The 13,556-nt window shown below is 33.8% G+C and overlaps 1 protein-coding gene across 1 annotated transcript in view; it reads right to left on the bottom strand.

Annotated features, from left to right (window-relative positions):
- Window positions 1–13,556, bottom strand: part of LOC142323878 (elongation factor Tu-like) — a 28,792-nt gene that overhangs the window by 9,491 nt on the left and 5,745 nt on the right. Inside the window, exons 3-6 of the mRNA XM_075364185.1 lie at window positions 10,743–10,914; window positions 5,986–6,152; window positions 4,969–5,109; window positions 3,507–3,651 (exon numbers count right to left, since the gene is read on the bottom strand). Coding sequence (XP_075220300.1) covers window positions 3,507–3,651; window positions 4,969–5,109; window positions 5,986–6,152; window positions 10,743–10,914 — 625 coding nt within the window. The remainder of the gene's footprint in view (window positions 1–3,506; window positions 3,652–4,968; window positions 5,110–5,985; window positions 6,153–10,742; window positions 10,915–13,556) is intronic.

Raw genomic sequence — 13,556 nt, 5'->3', positions numbered from 1 at the left:
TTTTTGATCCAGTTAGCATGTGCTTTGGCCCATAAGTCTTTTTTGCTTTTTAGTTGGCTGACAAGCTTTCCACCTGGCTGCAAGAAGTTTATGTTGTAACATCCTGATCCCCTAGGGGAAGAACCCTCCGTACCTAGCCCTGATGGGCTTTACTGGAGGTCATCTTTTAAACCTCGGCATATGATATCTCTGTCGCCTAGGCCCAAGATGTAACATTAACATGAGATTTACACGTGATGTCGTAATAGCTGTCACGTGTAAATTTATTTTACTAGCTCCTAATTCTTGATTAATATGATGAAATCAAGAGTTCTAAGCAGCAGTTTACCAGCCAGCCTTTGTAAATCTGATTCAATAACACATGTAGTAAGCTGTAGTTAGTTAATGACTTAGTCATTTTATTTTATTGCTTTGTTTTAGAGTTAGATCACAAAGTCAAGTAAATTCTATCTGCATTTAGCTTCAAGAATTTAATAAAAAGCTGCATAAGCATATTATCATCAGCAAAATAGTGATGTGTAAGAACTGATTATAATCAATAAATTTTTTACTTTTTTGGCAAACAAGCATGCAGGTTTTAACAAAACCAAAATATATTTTTAACGTCAAGTAGAAATATTTATCATAATCATCAAATCTCTGTTTGCTTAAATCCAACATTTGATTGCTGTATATTCTAAGCCAAACAAATAACAATCAAGTGTAAGTAATTATCATAATCATTAAATAGTTGTATGCTTCTAAGTCCTAGCAGCTCTTTGATTTTTTCCTGGGCACAAAACAAAGTGTAGTAATCAGTGTCCAGACAATATTACTATTGTAAGCAATTAAAAATTAAATTATAAATTTGTAAAAATGCCTATTCTGTATTCTAAAAACAAAATAAATGGAATAAATAGCTTAACCATACAATAGTAAAAATCAAATATTTGAATATAAACAGATGGCTCTAAGAAATCATAAAATATCTGATAATGTCTCATTGTTTTGTAATATATTTCAGAAGTTAGCCTCTAATTTAAACTTCTGACACAATGCCACCTAACAGACAATCCACAAGGATGTGGTGTACAGTTAGCTGGTAGTTACAGTGAACACAAACAAGTGCATCGGTCTGTGCCATAAGATATCTGTGAGTGAGCGAGCCTAGTGTCCCCCATACACAAACAGCAAATAATAACCTCCTCTCAACGGTTATTCCTGCTAGAGGAGCTCCATGGTGATACACTATTCTTAACATAACAAAGTTTACTGTTGATGGCAGCATTCCATTCACTTTGCCACTGATCACAGATTAGCCTCTTCAGAAAACAGACAAGATCATCACAAACAATACAATTAGTAAAAGGAGGCTAGAAACAAGACTCTTTTGCCACACTATCAGTGTGCATACTGCCTGAGATTCCAATATGGTTGGGGATCCAGTAAAAGCTCACAGCTGTGTTACACTGAGTCATTTCAGAGATAACAGACTGTATGTCATAGACGACAGGCTCTCTGTAGTACATGTTTCTAACAGCCTGTAAGACATTCATGAAATCTGAACAGACAAATACATGTCAAAATGTTAATACCTGACAAATATGTGTCAGGTACTAATTATATTTAATACCTCATTAATAGCATACAGCTCCGCAATGAAAGAAGCACTGACGATAGTGGGAAGGCGAAATATGTATGTTCTATTGCCAACCAAAAATGCACAACCAACAGAATTAATGTTTTTAGAGAAGTCTGTATAAATTATAAAATCAAGAGTCACAATATTTATAATATTATAAAATTTTTCTTGTAATATAACCGGTTTTTTATGATGAAAAACACGTTCACGTTATTGCCCAGCTTTTTGTGTCCTTTTCACTCTTTGATTCTATTCTTAATCAACAATACACACCTCATTCAAGAGATATAACAATTAAATCCTTTTCTTCTTTTTGTACACTGTATATTAATGAGAAAAATAAAATAATATGATAAAATGTTGAGAGAAGGAAATTTAGTACAAATGGATAAATTATGAGGAGATACATGATCAAGAATGAAGAGGTTATAATGTAATAATGAATGAAAGGAGGAATTACTATAAACAATTAAAAGTAAATATCAGAAAAAAAATTGAATAAAATGCTTGACAGAAAACATGCACAAGGGATTTTTGTGGAAAACTATTAATTTTCTGCAACTAGAGGGGTTATTACAATCTGAGAAAAACAATCAACAGAATAAATAAACTTTGAGAAAGTGTAATATAATTTTTAATAAAAAAACAAACAAATTTAGCGGCATTAAAGAAACCAGAATCAGAAAATGTAATAAGCAACAGTAATAAATAAAGCAAACACATTCAAGTACCTTTGCATAGTGCAATGTAAAGACTAAATACAAATAATATTAACCTATAAGTAGTAAAGGGATAAATTGTATTAGTCACAAATAATTAATAACAAAAAAAAATAATAATAAATTACATGTTTGAATCAACGATGTATAAGGAGGGAATGTACAGGACTCTTCATAAAACTGAACAGTACATGCAGAAGAGCTAAACTGTCAAATCATAAGACCAATAAGGATTGAAATAGGAAATGGCTATCAAAGGAAAGTAGATGCATCACAAAGTGAGGTCTTACCTAAATCCAGGATTTTATAACAAGGATGGCGATGATAATGACAAAATAATAGTTCTGAGAGATATACTGCCACACAATCAAACAGACCATTCTACCACTACTACATAAAAGTAATTACTTTTTTAAAATATAATAATTAATAATTAAAGAACCCACTTAACAACACTTCTTTTATATATACATTTAAGCACTTTCAAAATAAAATTCCATCATCAGGAACTTAAAAATTGATGCTATAATCTTAATAAAACTAAAACTTCTTCATCATGTAGATTTGTTTATGTAATGTAATATAATATAACAATATTTGTAATATGTTTAAAATTATGTCAACTTAATGTCCTGTCATTATGAATGTCTCCACCATTATAATGGCGAAGAAGTTTGTTTTATTAAGATTATAACATAAATTTTTAGGTTCCTGATAATGGAATTTTATTCTGAAAGCACTTGAATGTATGTATAAAAGAATTGTTGGCAACTGGGTTCTTTAATTATTTATTATATAATCATACCAATGGGCCACGTTTGATAAAATTATTGTAAAATATACTACTCACAATAATGAAAGGTAACAGGTCTTGGTTTGGCATGTCTTCAGCTACAGCTACTTAATTTTCATCAAATTTTAAGCAGAGCAAACATTAAACATTCAAAACAAGTGTGAAGAATAATGTATTAGTAGAAAACTCAAAACAATCATAAACACACTAAGAACTGTAAAATATAACATGATAACTTCTCTAAAACCACATCTTTCGAAATCCTTTGATCATCTGAAGTTTTTTCCAAATGAAACAATTACTATTTATATGCTGACAATAGACATTTAACTTAATAAACTTAAAATTCAGGTAGTATATATGACAAATATACCTATTTCAGGATTTTTTCCTTCTAAAGCACACAATGCTGATCCTTTAATGAATGGTGTATTTTCACCATCATAGCCCATTTCTGACATAATTTCTCGAACTTCCATTTCAACAAGTTCAACCATTTCACTATCAGCAGCATCAACCTTAAAAATAATAATTAATACTATCAGAATTTTCTGTAAACTAAAATAAAAAATCATAAAACTATTAGAATTTTTAAATAAGTTACACCAACCTTTACATCTGAAAAGGCTAATATTGAACAATTTTTCAAGTTTATGCAATTTAGGCAAAATATTAAAAAACGGATTACAACATATCCTAATTTCCATTGAAAATAGTTTATCCAAAAACCATAAAAAAACTCAATATGAATTACTGCTCGAACAAGGATGAAAAAATAAATCAAATTACACAGAAATATCAACCAACAGCTACCAAAAGTTTTCATGTTAGTTACTGCTAAAATATTGGCTAATTTTTACGGCATTAAAATCTATATCATTACCAACAAAAATATTTATGTGTAATTTTTCATGTTTTAACAAAAGAGGATGGTATAAGATTTTTAACAATTTCTAGATACCCTTTCAAGCCTCCTCTATGGTGTTTGACTTAGGAAGAAGAACAATAAATTTAATCAAATAAAAAACAGACCAACTAAAGAATGTGTAAAACCTTCTACATTTTCTACAGAGTTAGTCAGCAAAGAAAATGATAAACTGGACCAAATTTATTAAATACAGCATCTTTAAAACTTAAAAACAAAACATGATTTCAGTCAATCTAGCAGACATCTTCAGTGGTTGATACTGTTATTCTCACCCAAGTATCAGCTAATTTTATTGCTGATATCTCTTAATAATACAGATTGAATGTGATCAAAAAATTTAGTGTTAGAAATATCAGTTCATTTAGTCATAATGTTTACTTACTCTATTTATTTTTTGTGTAAGTAAATTACAATGCTTTTATAATCTCCATCAAATAATTTTTATAAAAGCACTTAAGCAACATTATTTACAATGAAGTTGCTTTACTTAAGGAAAAAATAAAAAATCTTAACTTCTTAGTTACAGTCGTATTTGAAAGAGAAAAAAGCAGTTATCAAATTACAACACCACTTAAAAAATAACTTAAATATATATGTAAAGCATATGAATGCAAAATATAATTTTATACATATAAAATATTGTAAACAAGTTAAGATTGATAAACGTGTTATTCAAGTAGTTTGTTATCACTAAAAACATTATGTTTTAATACTTTATGTAGATTTCCTTTACTGTAAATTAATAATCTTTTGAGAATTAAAGTTCATTATAAAATAACTAAAAAAAACAGTCAAGAATTCAATTCACTTAAAAAAAAATTAAAAAAGACAAAGAGATTTCTATAAAAAAAATATATGTCTTATAATAGCGATTCATAACAGTATCACTCTAAAAATTGATACAAACCTTATTAATAAATACAACCAAATGATTTATTCCAATCTGTTTTGCTAGCAATAAATGTTCACGGGTTTGTGGCATAGCTCCATCTGTAGCAGCAACTACTAATATAGCTCCATCCATCTGTGCTGTACCAGTTATCATATTCTAAAAAAAAAAGTAAATGAAAACAGATTGTAAATACCTTCATTTTTACATTAAATGTTTACCAACAAACAGTATATGTTACCAGCAAAATAGACAATGGTAAAGCATAATCCTTTTCATTTACCCATACAAAATTAATCTATTCAACATCACTTGTTTACTTTGAAAATATTTAAACAATACGGCACTTATTTTAATATAATATGAAAACAAAATTCCAACTTTTGTAGTAAAAAGTCAGTCTCTTAATATGTACGTTTGCAATTGTGCAGACGTTCCTTGTGGGAATAATGTTTGAGATATGATCAAAACAATCATACTCTAATGCTGATGTTCCTTAATCCTGTATCTGGGCCACCAATCTGTTGTTGAATTCTAACATACCTTCACTTGGTGATCTCACATATCCTCATCTGATGAACTAAGGTACATGCTCACTGTAAGACGAAGAAAACAGATGCCTACAAGTTCCAACTTAATAAAATTTCACTATATCTGGAGACACCCCAAATATATAATCTTGTAATAAAATTAATAATTGTTCTGAGTAAACAGAAAACTGCTTTCCTTACAACCTGAAGATTCTATAACATCTCAGGAATAGAATCCCAGAAACAAAGAGATTATGCACAATCAAATTTCTTTCAAGATAAAATTTACCCTTCCAACTTTCTATAGATAACTTAAGTTAAAATTTCAGATGCAATTTCCCGCACACTGTTGGCATATTTAGTGGCAAATAATCCCAGTATTCTGTACCACTTAAAAGCACACAAAATATTGTCACAAATATGAATCTAAATTAAATCATCTTACTAAAAAAAAAATTACATTTAACAAATTTAGAGTCAATAATATCCTAAATATATATACTACCTTAATATAATCAGCATGCCCAGGACAATCTGTGTGTCCATAATGCCTAGTATCAGTTTGATATTCAATATGTGCTACATTAATTGTAATTCCTCTCGCTCGTTCCTCAGGTGCATTATCTATATCAGCATAACCTTTTTTCTCTGCTAATTTTTTTTCTGCCAAAACTGTAAAAATATAAGTTTTACAATTGAAACTAATGGATAAATTTTATTTTAATAGCAAGTTTATAGAATTTAATAAAACTGTTCTCTTCAATTTTTTTAATTAAATAAACCTAGTTTGGTACAAATGACAATATTAGTCCATTTGGCACATGTGCCATATTAGAAGGTGCAATTAATATTAAAAAAAAAACTCAAAATGAAAGAACCATTTGTTAGACTGCTGTTACAAAAAAACAAATAGATCAAAACTTTGAGCAGCATGATTACTTGAAACTGATCAAAAACTATTATAAAAGTGATGGAGCTAATTGCTGTGAAAAATAAAGTGTCTTTAAATGGCAAAACAGATTTAAAGACAACAATGACACAGAAATGAACAACCAAAAACAAAAATGACAGAAGCTAATCAGAACAGAGTATAAGATTTTGTACAATAAAACTAAGAGTGCAATGGCTTGTGAAAAGATTAATGGTAGTGAAGAAATTAAAACACTCTGTTCATCAGAAAAAACCTCAGTTGTGGCCTGTCAAGTGGATCTTCTGTCATGCTGTGCTCATCAAGATTTTCTGGCTAAATTAGGTCATTCAGCTTATTGAATTGTCATTCAACTCTGTCACCTGTGATTTCTGGCTTTTACAGAAATTGAAATTAAAGCTGCACTAAAAGAGTAAGCCAAGGATATTTCCTAACATCAAATATACTGCGGAAAAGGAAGAAGAGTATTCTAGAAAGAGTTCCAGAGGGTTTGCTTCTAAAAATGCTAACAATATACAGTATTAAATGTATTTTGACAGGTACATTTGAATAACTAATCTTTTATGTCTTGCATGTTCAATACGTTTTCAAACTAATGATAAAAACCCTTTATTTCAATAAACAAAAACAAAATATTGTGATAATTTATAACAAAGATAATAATTTTTTTATAATAGATTCAATAATAAATTTATAACATAACCAGATCCAGATATATCTAGCTAAGAAGGGTTGATCAGAAATATAAAAGTCTCTACACTACCCAATAAAGAGAATATTATTTAAAAACATGACATAATTTTAATTAAAATCTCTTTTTTAACATTATTATGACTAAATTGTTCAACTGATATATTGAATTATAATCTGAAAAGGTATAAATAATAATATTCCACTTTTTAAAACAACAAAACAGTTGGAAGTGGTTATCAATATGATGAACCAGTGCTGATAAAAATTACTTTTAATAAACACAATTCAAACCAGACTAATAATTTTTTTTTTCACTGTATAGGACACTTATTTAGTTAACATTATACCTAAGTAATCAAATAAATAATATCAGTAATATTATCAGATATCTAATAAAACAAAGAAGAGAATTGCACAATTTGCTACTTACACTCATAAATGTCAGTAACAGTAAAAGAAAAAGAAAATTATAAATACAAAATTGAAATCTACGCTATAAAATGACAACATAATAGAAATTACACCAATATATGAATTGTGTGCTCATGCAGCCAGTGTTAAAGATAGACTTCTAATGCCAAAAGCTGGAACAAAAAGTCAATTCCAAAGTACACTGTTATGAACATCCTACTGGAATAACTGATTTCCATTTAAGTAACCAAACCAAACTGAAATAAAAATGTATAAAGTTTTTAAACGTAATTTATATTTAAAACAAAATACTAGTTGTACTAACAAAACTGAAACAAACCTAATAATTATAACTGATTTATACATTTCTCAAACCTCAGATTGCAGAAAAAATCTAACTAAAAAAAATCTTAAATTAATAAAACTACTCTTCTAAAAATAAACTTACAAACTTTAATTTTACATCTGTATTTAGAATCATTTCGTTTATGTGGCAATAAAATGTAATGGGAATAAATGATGCAAATTCATTTTACGTTAGATTTAGATACCAGCTTTTACTACTACTACTTCCAACTACTTTTTGATAATACTTTTAACAGAAATGACAAAGAACTTCAATTAACCCCAATTACCAGACTTTGTTGTACAGAGTGTTTATAGAACAACTCTTCCTCCAATTCAAGTATTATTTAAAGTATTACTTGCATCAAACTTTTAAGTATTTATTGGTGTTTAATAAACTTCAATATGTTCACCATTCGTTGCCCTGCACATGTCCAGATGGTAATCCAGCTCTTCCCAAGTACTTGACAGCATGTCAGCTGTCAAGTACTTGGGAAGCACCCAAGTACTTCTCGGAAGCACCGTCACTACCTACTGTAACAATCCTCTCCTTTAGGTGGTTGATGTCACAGATTTTTTCCAAATAAAAAATGTTTTTCACAATCCCCCATAAAAAGTAATCTAGTAGAGTAATGTCTGGTCTTCTTGGTGGCCATGTGATTAGCTTTCCTCTTCCAATGCATGTTTTGAAACCAAATGTTTAATACAGCACAGATTCAATTGCTGTAATGCAGCAAAGCACCATCTAGCTGATAGAAAATTAATCCTTTTTCTTCTTCAACATCATCAATCTGCGGAAAGACAAAGTTCAAGCACATCACAGAAAATATCCCCATCAGAGGAGGCTCTGATCCCCAAATCCTGCAATTGTCAATTTACTGACCCACTAATGTTGCATGTCGCCTTCTGGAGACATGACTTTTTCAGGTAGTCCTCATATTCATCAATGTTGTTGAGCATTAAAGCTGCCAACTCCAATTTTTTCACTTTGTCATTGGGTTTGATTTCATGTAAAAAGTTGTATCTTAAAGGCACATAAAAGATATACCTTATATGTTTACATCTTATACAGGTGATTCAAAGAAATGGGAAATTTAAAAAAATTAAATAACATTAATGAAACATTTTTTTTAGAAAATGAATTTTATTTCATGTAATTGTATAAATGTTGCCATTTTAGGATACATACATTTTAGTTTATTTTTTAAAGATGACATCTTGCAAGTGACCTCCTCTTCTACGTAAACACTCACAAAGTCTCTTCGTTAAATTGTTCATGGTTTGACGTAACATCTCAACTAGAATTTCCGCAATTGCTTCTCGGATCTTTGCCTTCAGTTCTTCCATTGTAGCAGGTCTACTGTGGAACACTTTGCTTTTAAGGTGACCCCACAAAAAGTAATCGCAAGCTGAGAGATCAGGCGATCTGGGAGGCCATCTAATGTCACCATTTCGTGAAATGACACGTTGTCCAAACAATTGGCGTACAGCTGCCATCGATATTTGTGCAGTATGTGATATTGCTCCGTTTTGTTGAAACCAGGCTGTGTTAAGAATTGGTGGAAATCTCTTTTGTTGTTCCACAACAAAGGTTTCAAGCATGGCTACGTAGCGAACCAACATCACTGTAATCGCAAGACCGTTGTCATCCTCAAAAAAATAAGGGCCTATAACACCGTAAGATGACATAGCACACCATACGGTCACTTTCTGGCTGTTCAACGGACGCTGGTGTAGCTGCGTAGGATTTTCTTGTGCCCAGTATCTGAAATTTTGCTTGTTAACAAATCCACTGAGGTGGAAATGCGCTTCGTCTGACATCCACAGTTCGTGAACAAACTCTTCGTTATCATTTATCTTCTGAAGCATTACATTACAGAATTGTGCTCGCACAACTGCATAGTTCGGTTTCAGTTCCTGGACAATCTGCAACTTGTATGGATGGAATTGCAAGTCCTTCACTAACATTCTTCGAACACTTGAACTATGCAATTGTAAAGATGCTGAGAGACGACGGATTGACCGATGTGGAATTCGTGTGACAGTATCTTGTAAAGCTTGAACATTCTGTGATGTACGGACGGTTCGCTCACGGCCTGGAGGTTTCTTTTTCATTGCCGAACCAGATTCCACAAAATTAGATATCCATGTTTTAATTGCAAGTGCTGATGGAACATGGTCGTGCCGTCCCAGATTAAAATGACGGCAAAATTCTCTACGCGCTCCCTCTACACTGTCATTGTTTTTGTAAAACACTTTGATAGCAAATGCACGTTGTGCACCACTCCAAGGATCCATGACAACGAAGTGGCAGGTTAGGTTAGAGAGGCTGGCGCCACTTATCAAGTGGTACCAATCGCCCTCGGCTACCAACACAACTTTCAAAATTTCCCATTTCTTTGAATCACCCTGTACAATGTATCTTATAGGCATATATTCCTGCCTCTTATATATCACTTTGCACACTGTAGATTTAGGTATTTCTAACTCTAAACTACACCTTTCTATTGACTTTTTGGATGCATATAACATGGATGGATCCATTCCACAATCTGTTCAGATATGGACAGTCTGCCAGGTGACTTTCCCTTTAAGACACTGCCTGTTTCCTTAAAACTGATTAAACCACTGGGGGTTTTGTTTTACTTGTAGTTATGGCATTGCCATATTCAACTCTATAATTATGCTGAACTGTGATACTGATCTTGTTTTGATAAACCAAATCATACACTGAGCTTTCTACTGCGATTTCCTCATGACAAAGTGAGACTCTGGTTGGATACACAGTGGTGCCAACCACAACAATATTTTTGCAATGAAAAACTGTATTTACAAACAAAAAATGTATTCACACATAAAAATAAAAACTAACATAAATGTCATACCTTTTGTAATAGCAGCTGTAAGTGTGGTTTTGCCATGATCAACGTGACCAATTGTTCCAACATTACAATGAGGTTTAGAACGATCAAATATTTTCTTTTCTTTTACAGCAGCATATAATCTAGTTTGTAAATACTTTGGTGTGATATATTTACCCAGATAGGCACTGGGACGCTAAAAAAAAAGGATAAATAATTAAAAACAGCCTAAATATAAAATTATAACAACTGCAATATGTTTTACACTTATCAATCATTAAAAATGAATATACATATAGCATTACTTAGTTCTAGTACTTTATTATTGTAAATAAGAACACATGCATGCAATACAACATAATTTTTTTTTTAAGTTGTCTAGTACCAGGGGTACTAGAGCCCTAGTCCAGTACACACTAGGGGTACTACACTAGATCTTTAGCAAAGTTACTGCAGCAGAGGGCGGGGCCACATATCTGGTCGACTGCTTAGAAACAGCATGTGCTGCTCTTCTCCCTTGCAGTTATTTTTGGAAGAATCGTTCCCCAGTACATTGATGGACACAAGACATCACTCAGAAACACAGAGAGTGCCTTGGGGCTAGGAGGCTTGCACAACGTACGCGTCTCTACTCACTAGGGCAGTTATACATGACCCAATATAGAAAGTGCAGGAGCGAGCTCAATAAGTTTATTAGAGACTCTAAAAGGTCATCTTGAAAACAATTCATCTCAGAAATTGATACAGACCCATGGGGGAATCAATTTAAAATTGTCGTTAAAAGGGCACTAAGAGCTAGAGTCCCCATACCATTGGACACCAGAGAGGTTCAGAACATAATTGAGGGACTGTTACCCCATGGGGCTGGGGTTGTTGCGGAAGTTCAGGATGATGTGAATTATCCTCCACTTTTCACTAGAGATTACAGCAGCAGTGAAACAGATGCCTCTGGGTAAGACACCGGGACCAGACCTTCTGCCAAATTTGGCATTTAAGGTGGCTGTGGAGCAGACCCTGATGCCTTCTTAAAGAGGTATGTATAATTGTTTAAATGAAGGGGTGTTTCCTCAGAGGTGAAAGTGGCAGTGCCTGGTCTTGGTTTCCAAACCACAGAGGGACCCAGTTCTGCCATTCTCTTTAAACCACTGGCAATGATTGACACCATGCCAAAGATATTCAAGTGCACACTGCTGCAGAGGCTGACCAGAATTATTGACGACAAAGGTGGACTTCTGGATAAACAATTCGGTTTTCGCAGAAGAAGATCTACTTTGGACGTGGTGTCGGAAGTTGTTGGTATAGCAGGGAGAATCATTGGAGGAAGGAAGATCTGCTTGCTCATGGCGCTTGACGTTCGTAACGCATTTAATTGTGTGATCTGTGACGCCATTAGGACTGTGTTGGAGAGTTCCTCATAACTGAGAAGGATGATAATTCTCTCCATCTCAGTGAGCGCAAATCGATCTGCAAAGTGAAAAATGGGGCAGTCGAATGGTGCACATATAGAAGAGTTCCACAAGAGTTGATCCTTGGGCTGGCTCTTTGGAATACATTGTATGATGATATATTTCACAGTCCTCTACCGCTGAGCATTACTCTCATAGGTTATGCAGACGACTTGGCCCTCGTAGTGGAGTTGAGTACCCTGAGAGAGTCTATCGCTTAGATACAAGGCTCATACACAACAATCAAAACCTGGATGGCGGGAGTTTGATTATCTATGGCTCTGGATAAGATGGAGATTGTTGTGATTACAACAAGCGAAGGCCAACATTGAAATACTGCTTGAGGGCCAAAGGATAGTTTCAAGGACTGTCATAAAATATCTTGGAATATGGGTGGACGTCAGGATGCGTTTCGGCACCCACATCTTGGAGGCCTGTTCAAAGGCTGAAAAGGTCATGCATCTGGTTGCCAGATTACTTCCAAACTGTGGGGGACCGAGGCAGCAGTCTGGAGTAATATACTCCACATTACTTTACGGTGCTGAGATATGGCAAGGGGGTCACTACATACGGCATATCCGACAATATCACAGAAGGTTACTGGCCGAAGTCATATTCCACCATGCTTTATGGGGCCGAGCTATGGGCTGATGTGACAAAATACACAAACTATAAAGGGAAGCTTGAAGCGGTGCACAGAAAATGCTGCTTGAGAATTATAGCAGTGTACCGGACTGTCTCAAAGGAGGCGGCCAAGGTCCTGGTGGGGGTCATGCCAATAGATCTAATTACACAGAGAAAGAAGAGGCTCTGGTAACAGCAATCTTTGCCACACGGGCACAAAAAACGCCCATCATCGTAGACTGAAGAGGAGCTACTTGAGGTCTAGTAGGTGCGCTGGGACCAGGGGACGACAAAGGGCCACTGAATCCATTGCCTTATTGGCGATATTAGAAGCTAGTACATGAGAACACATGGCTTGCTGGGATACAGTTTAAAACAGTTCCTGGCGGGCCATGGAAGTTACAGGTCATACCTTCACAGTTTTGGCCTAGACTATACGGATCTATGCCCTGATTGTGACAAGGATCACATCCATTTTTGGTGTCCATGGTTTTGAGGTGAGCATAAGGAAATGCTGGGTGCTTTGGGCCTGGAAGACATCATGTTAAAGGAAGCCAGCGAATGGAGAATAGAAAACTTCTCAAGAAGATGTTTGACAAGTTACATGCCTGTGAAGAGTCCCGTCAGAGAATAAGATGCTGGAGGGTGCCGGGTTGAACAGGCCTGCTACTGATCGCCTAGAAGGCCCCCCAAGCATGTGGGGGGGTCATCCTGGCACAGTGAGGTTACAGGCACCTAACGGCATTACTCTCCCCTTCTGACGCTATGC

This window comes from Lycorma delicatula, chromosome 4 (assembly GCF_047948215.1).
Source record: "Lycorma delicatula isolate Av1 chromosome 4, ASM4794821v1, whole genome shotgun sequence".
NCBI lineage: Eukaryota > Metazoa > Arthropoda > Insecta > Hemiptera > Fulgoridae > Lycorma > Lycorma delicatula.
This window is presented reverse-complemented; position numbering and strand designations above follow the sequence as displayed.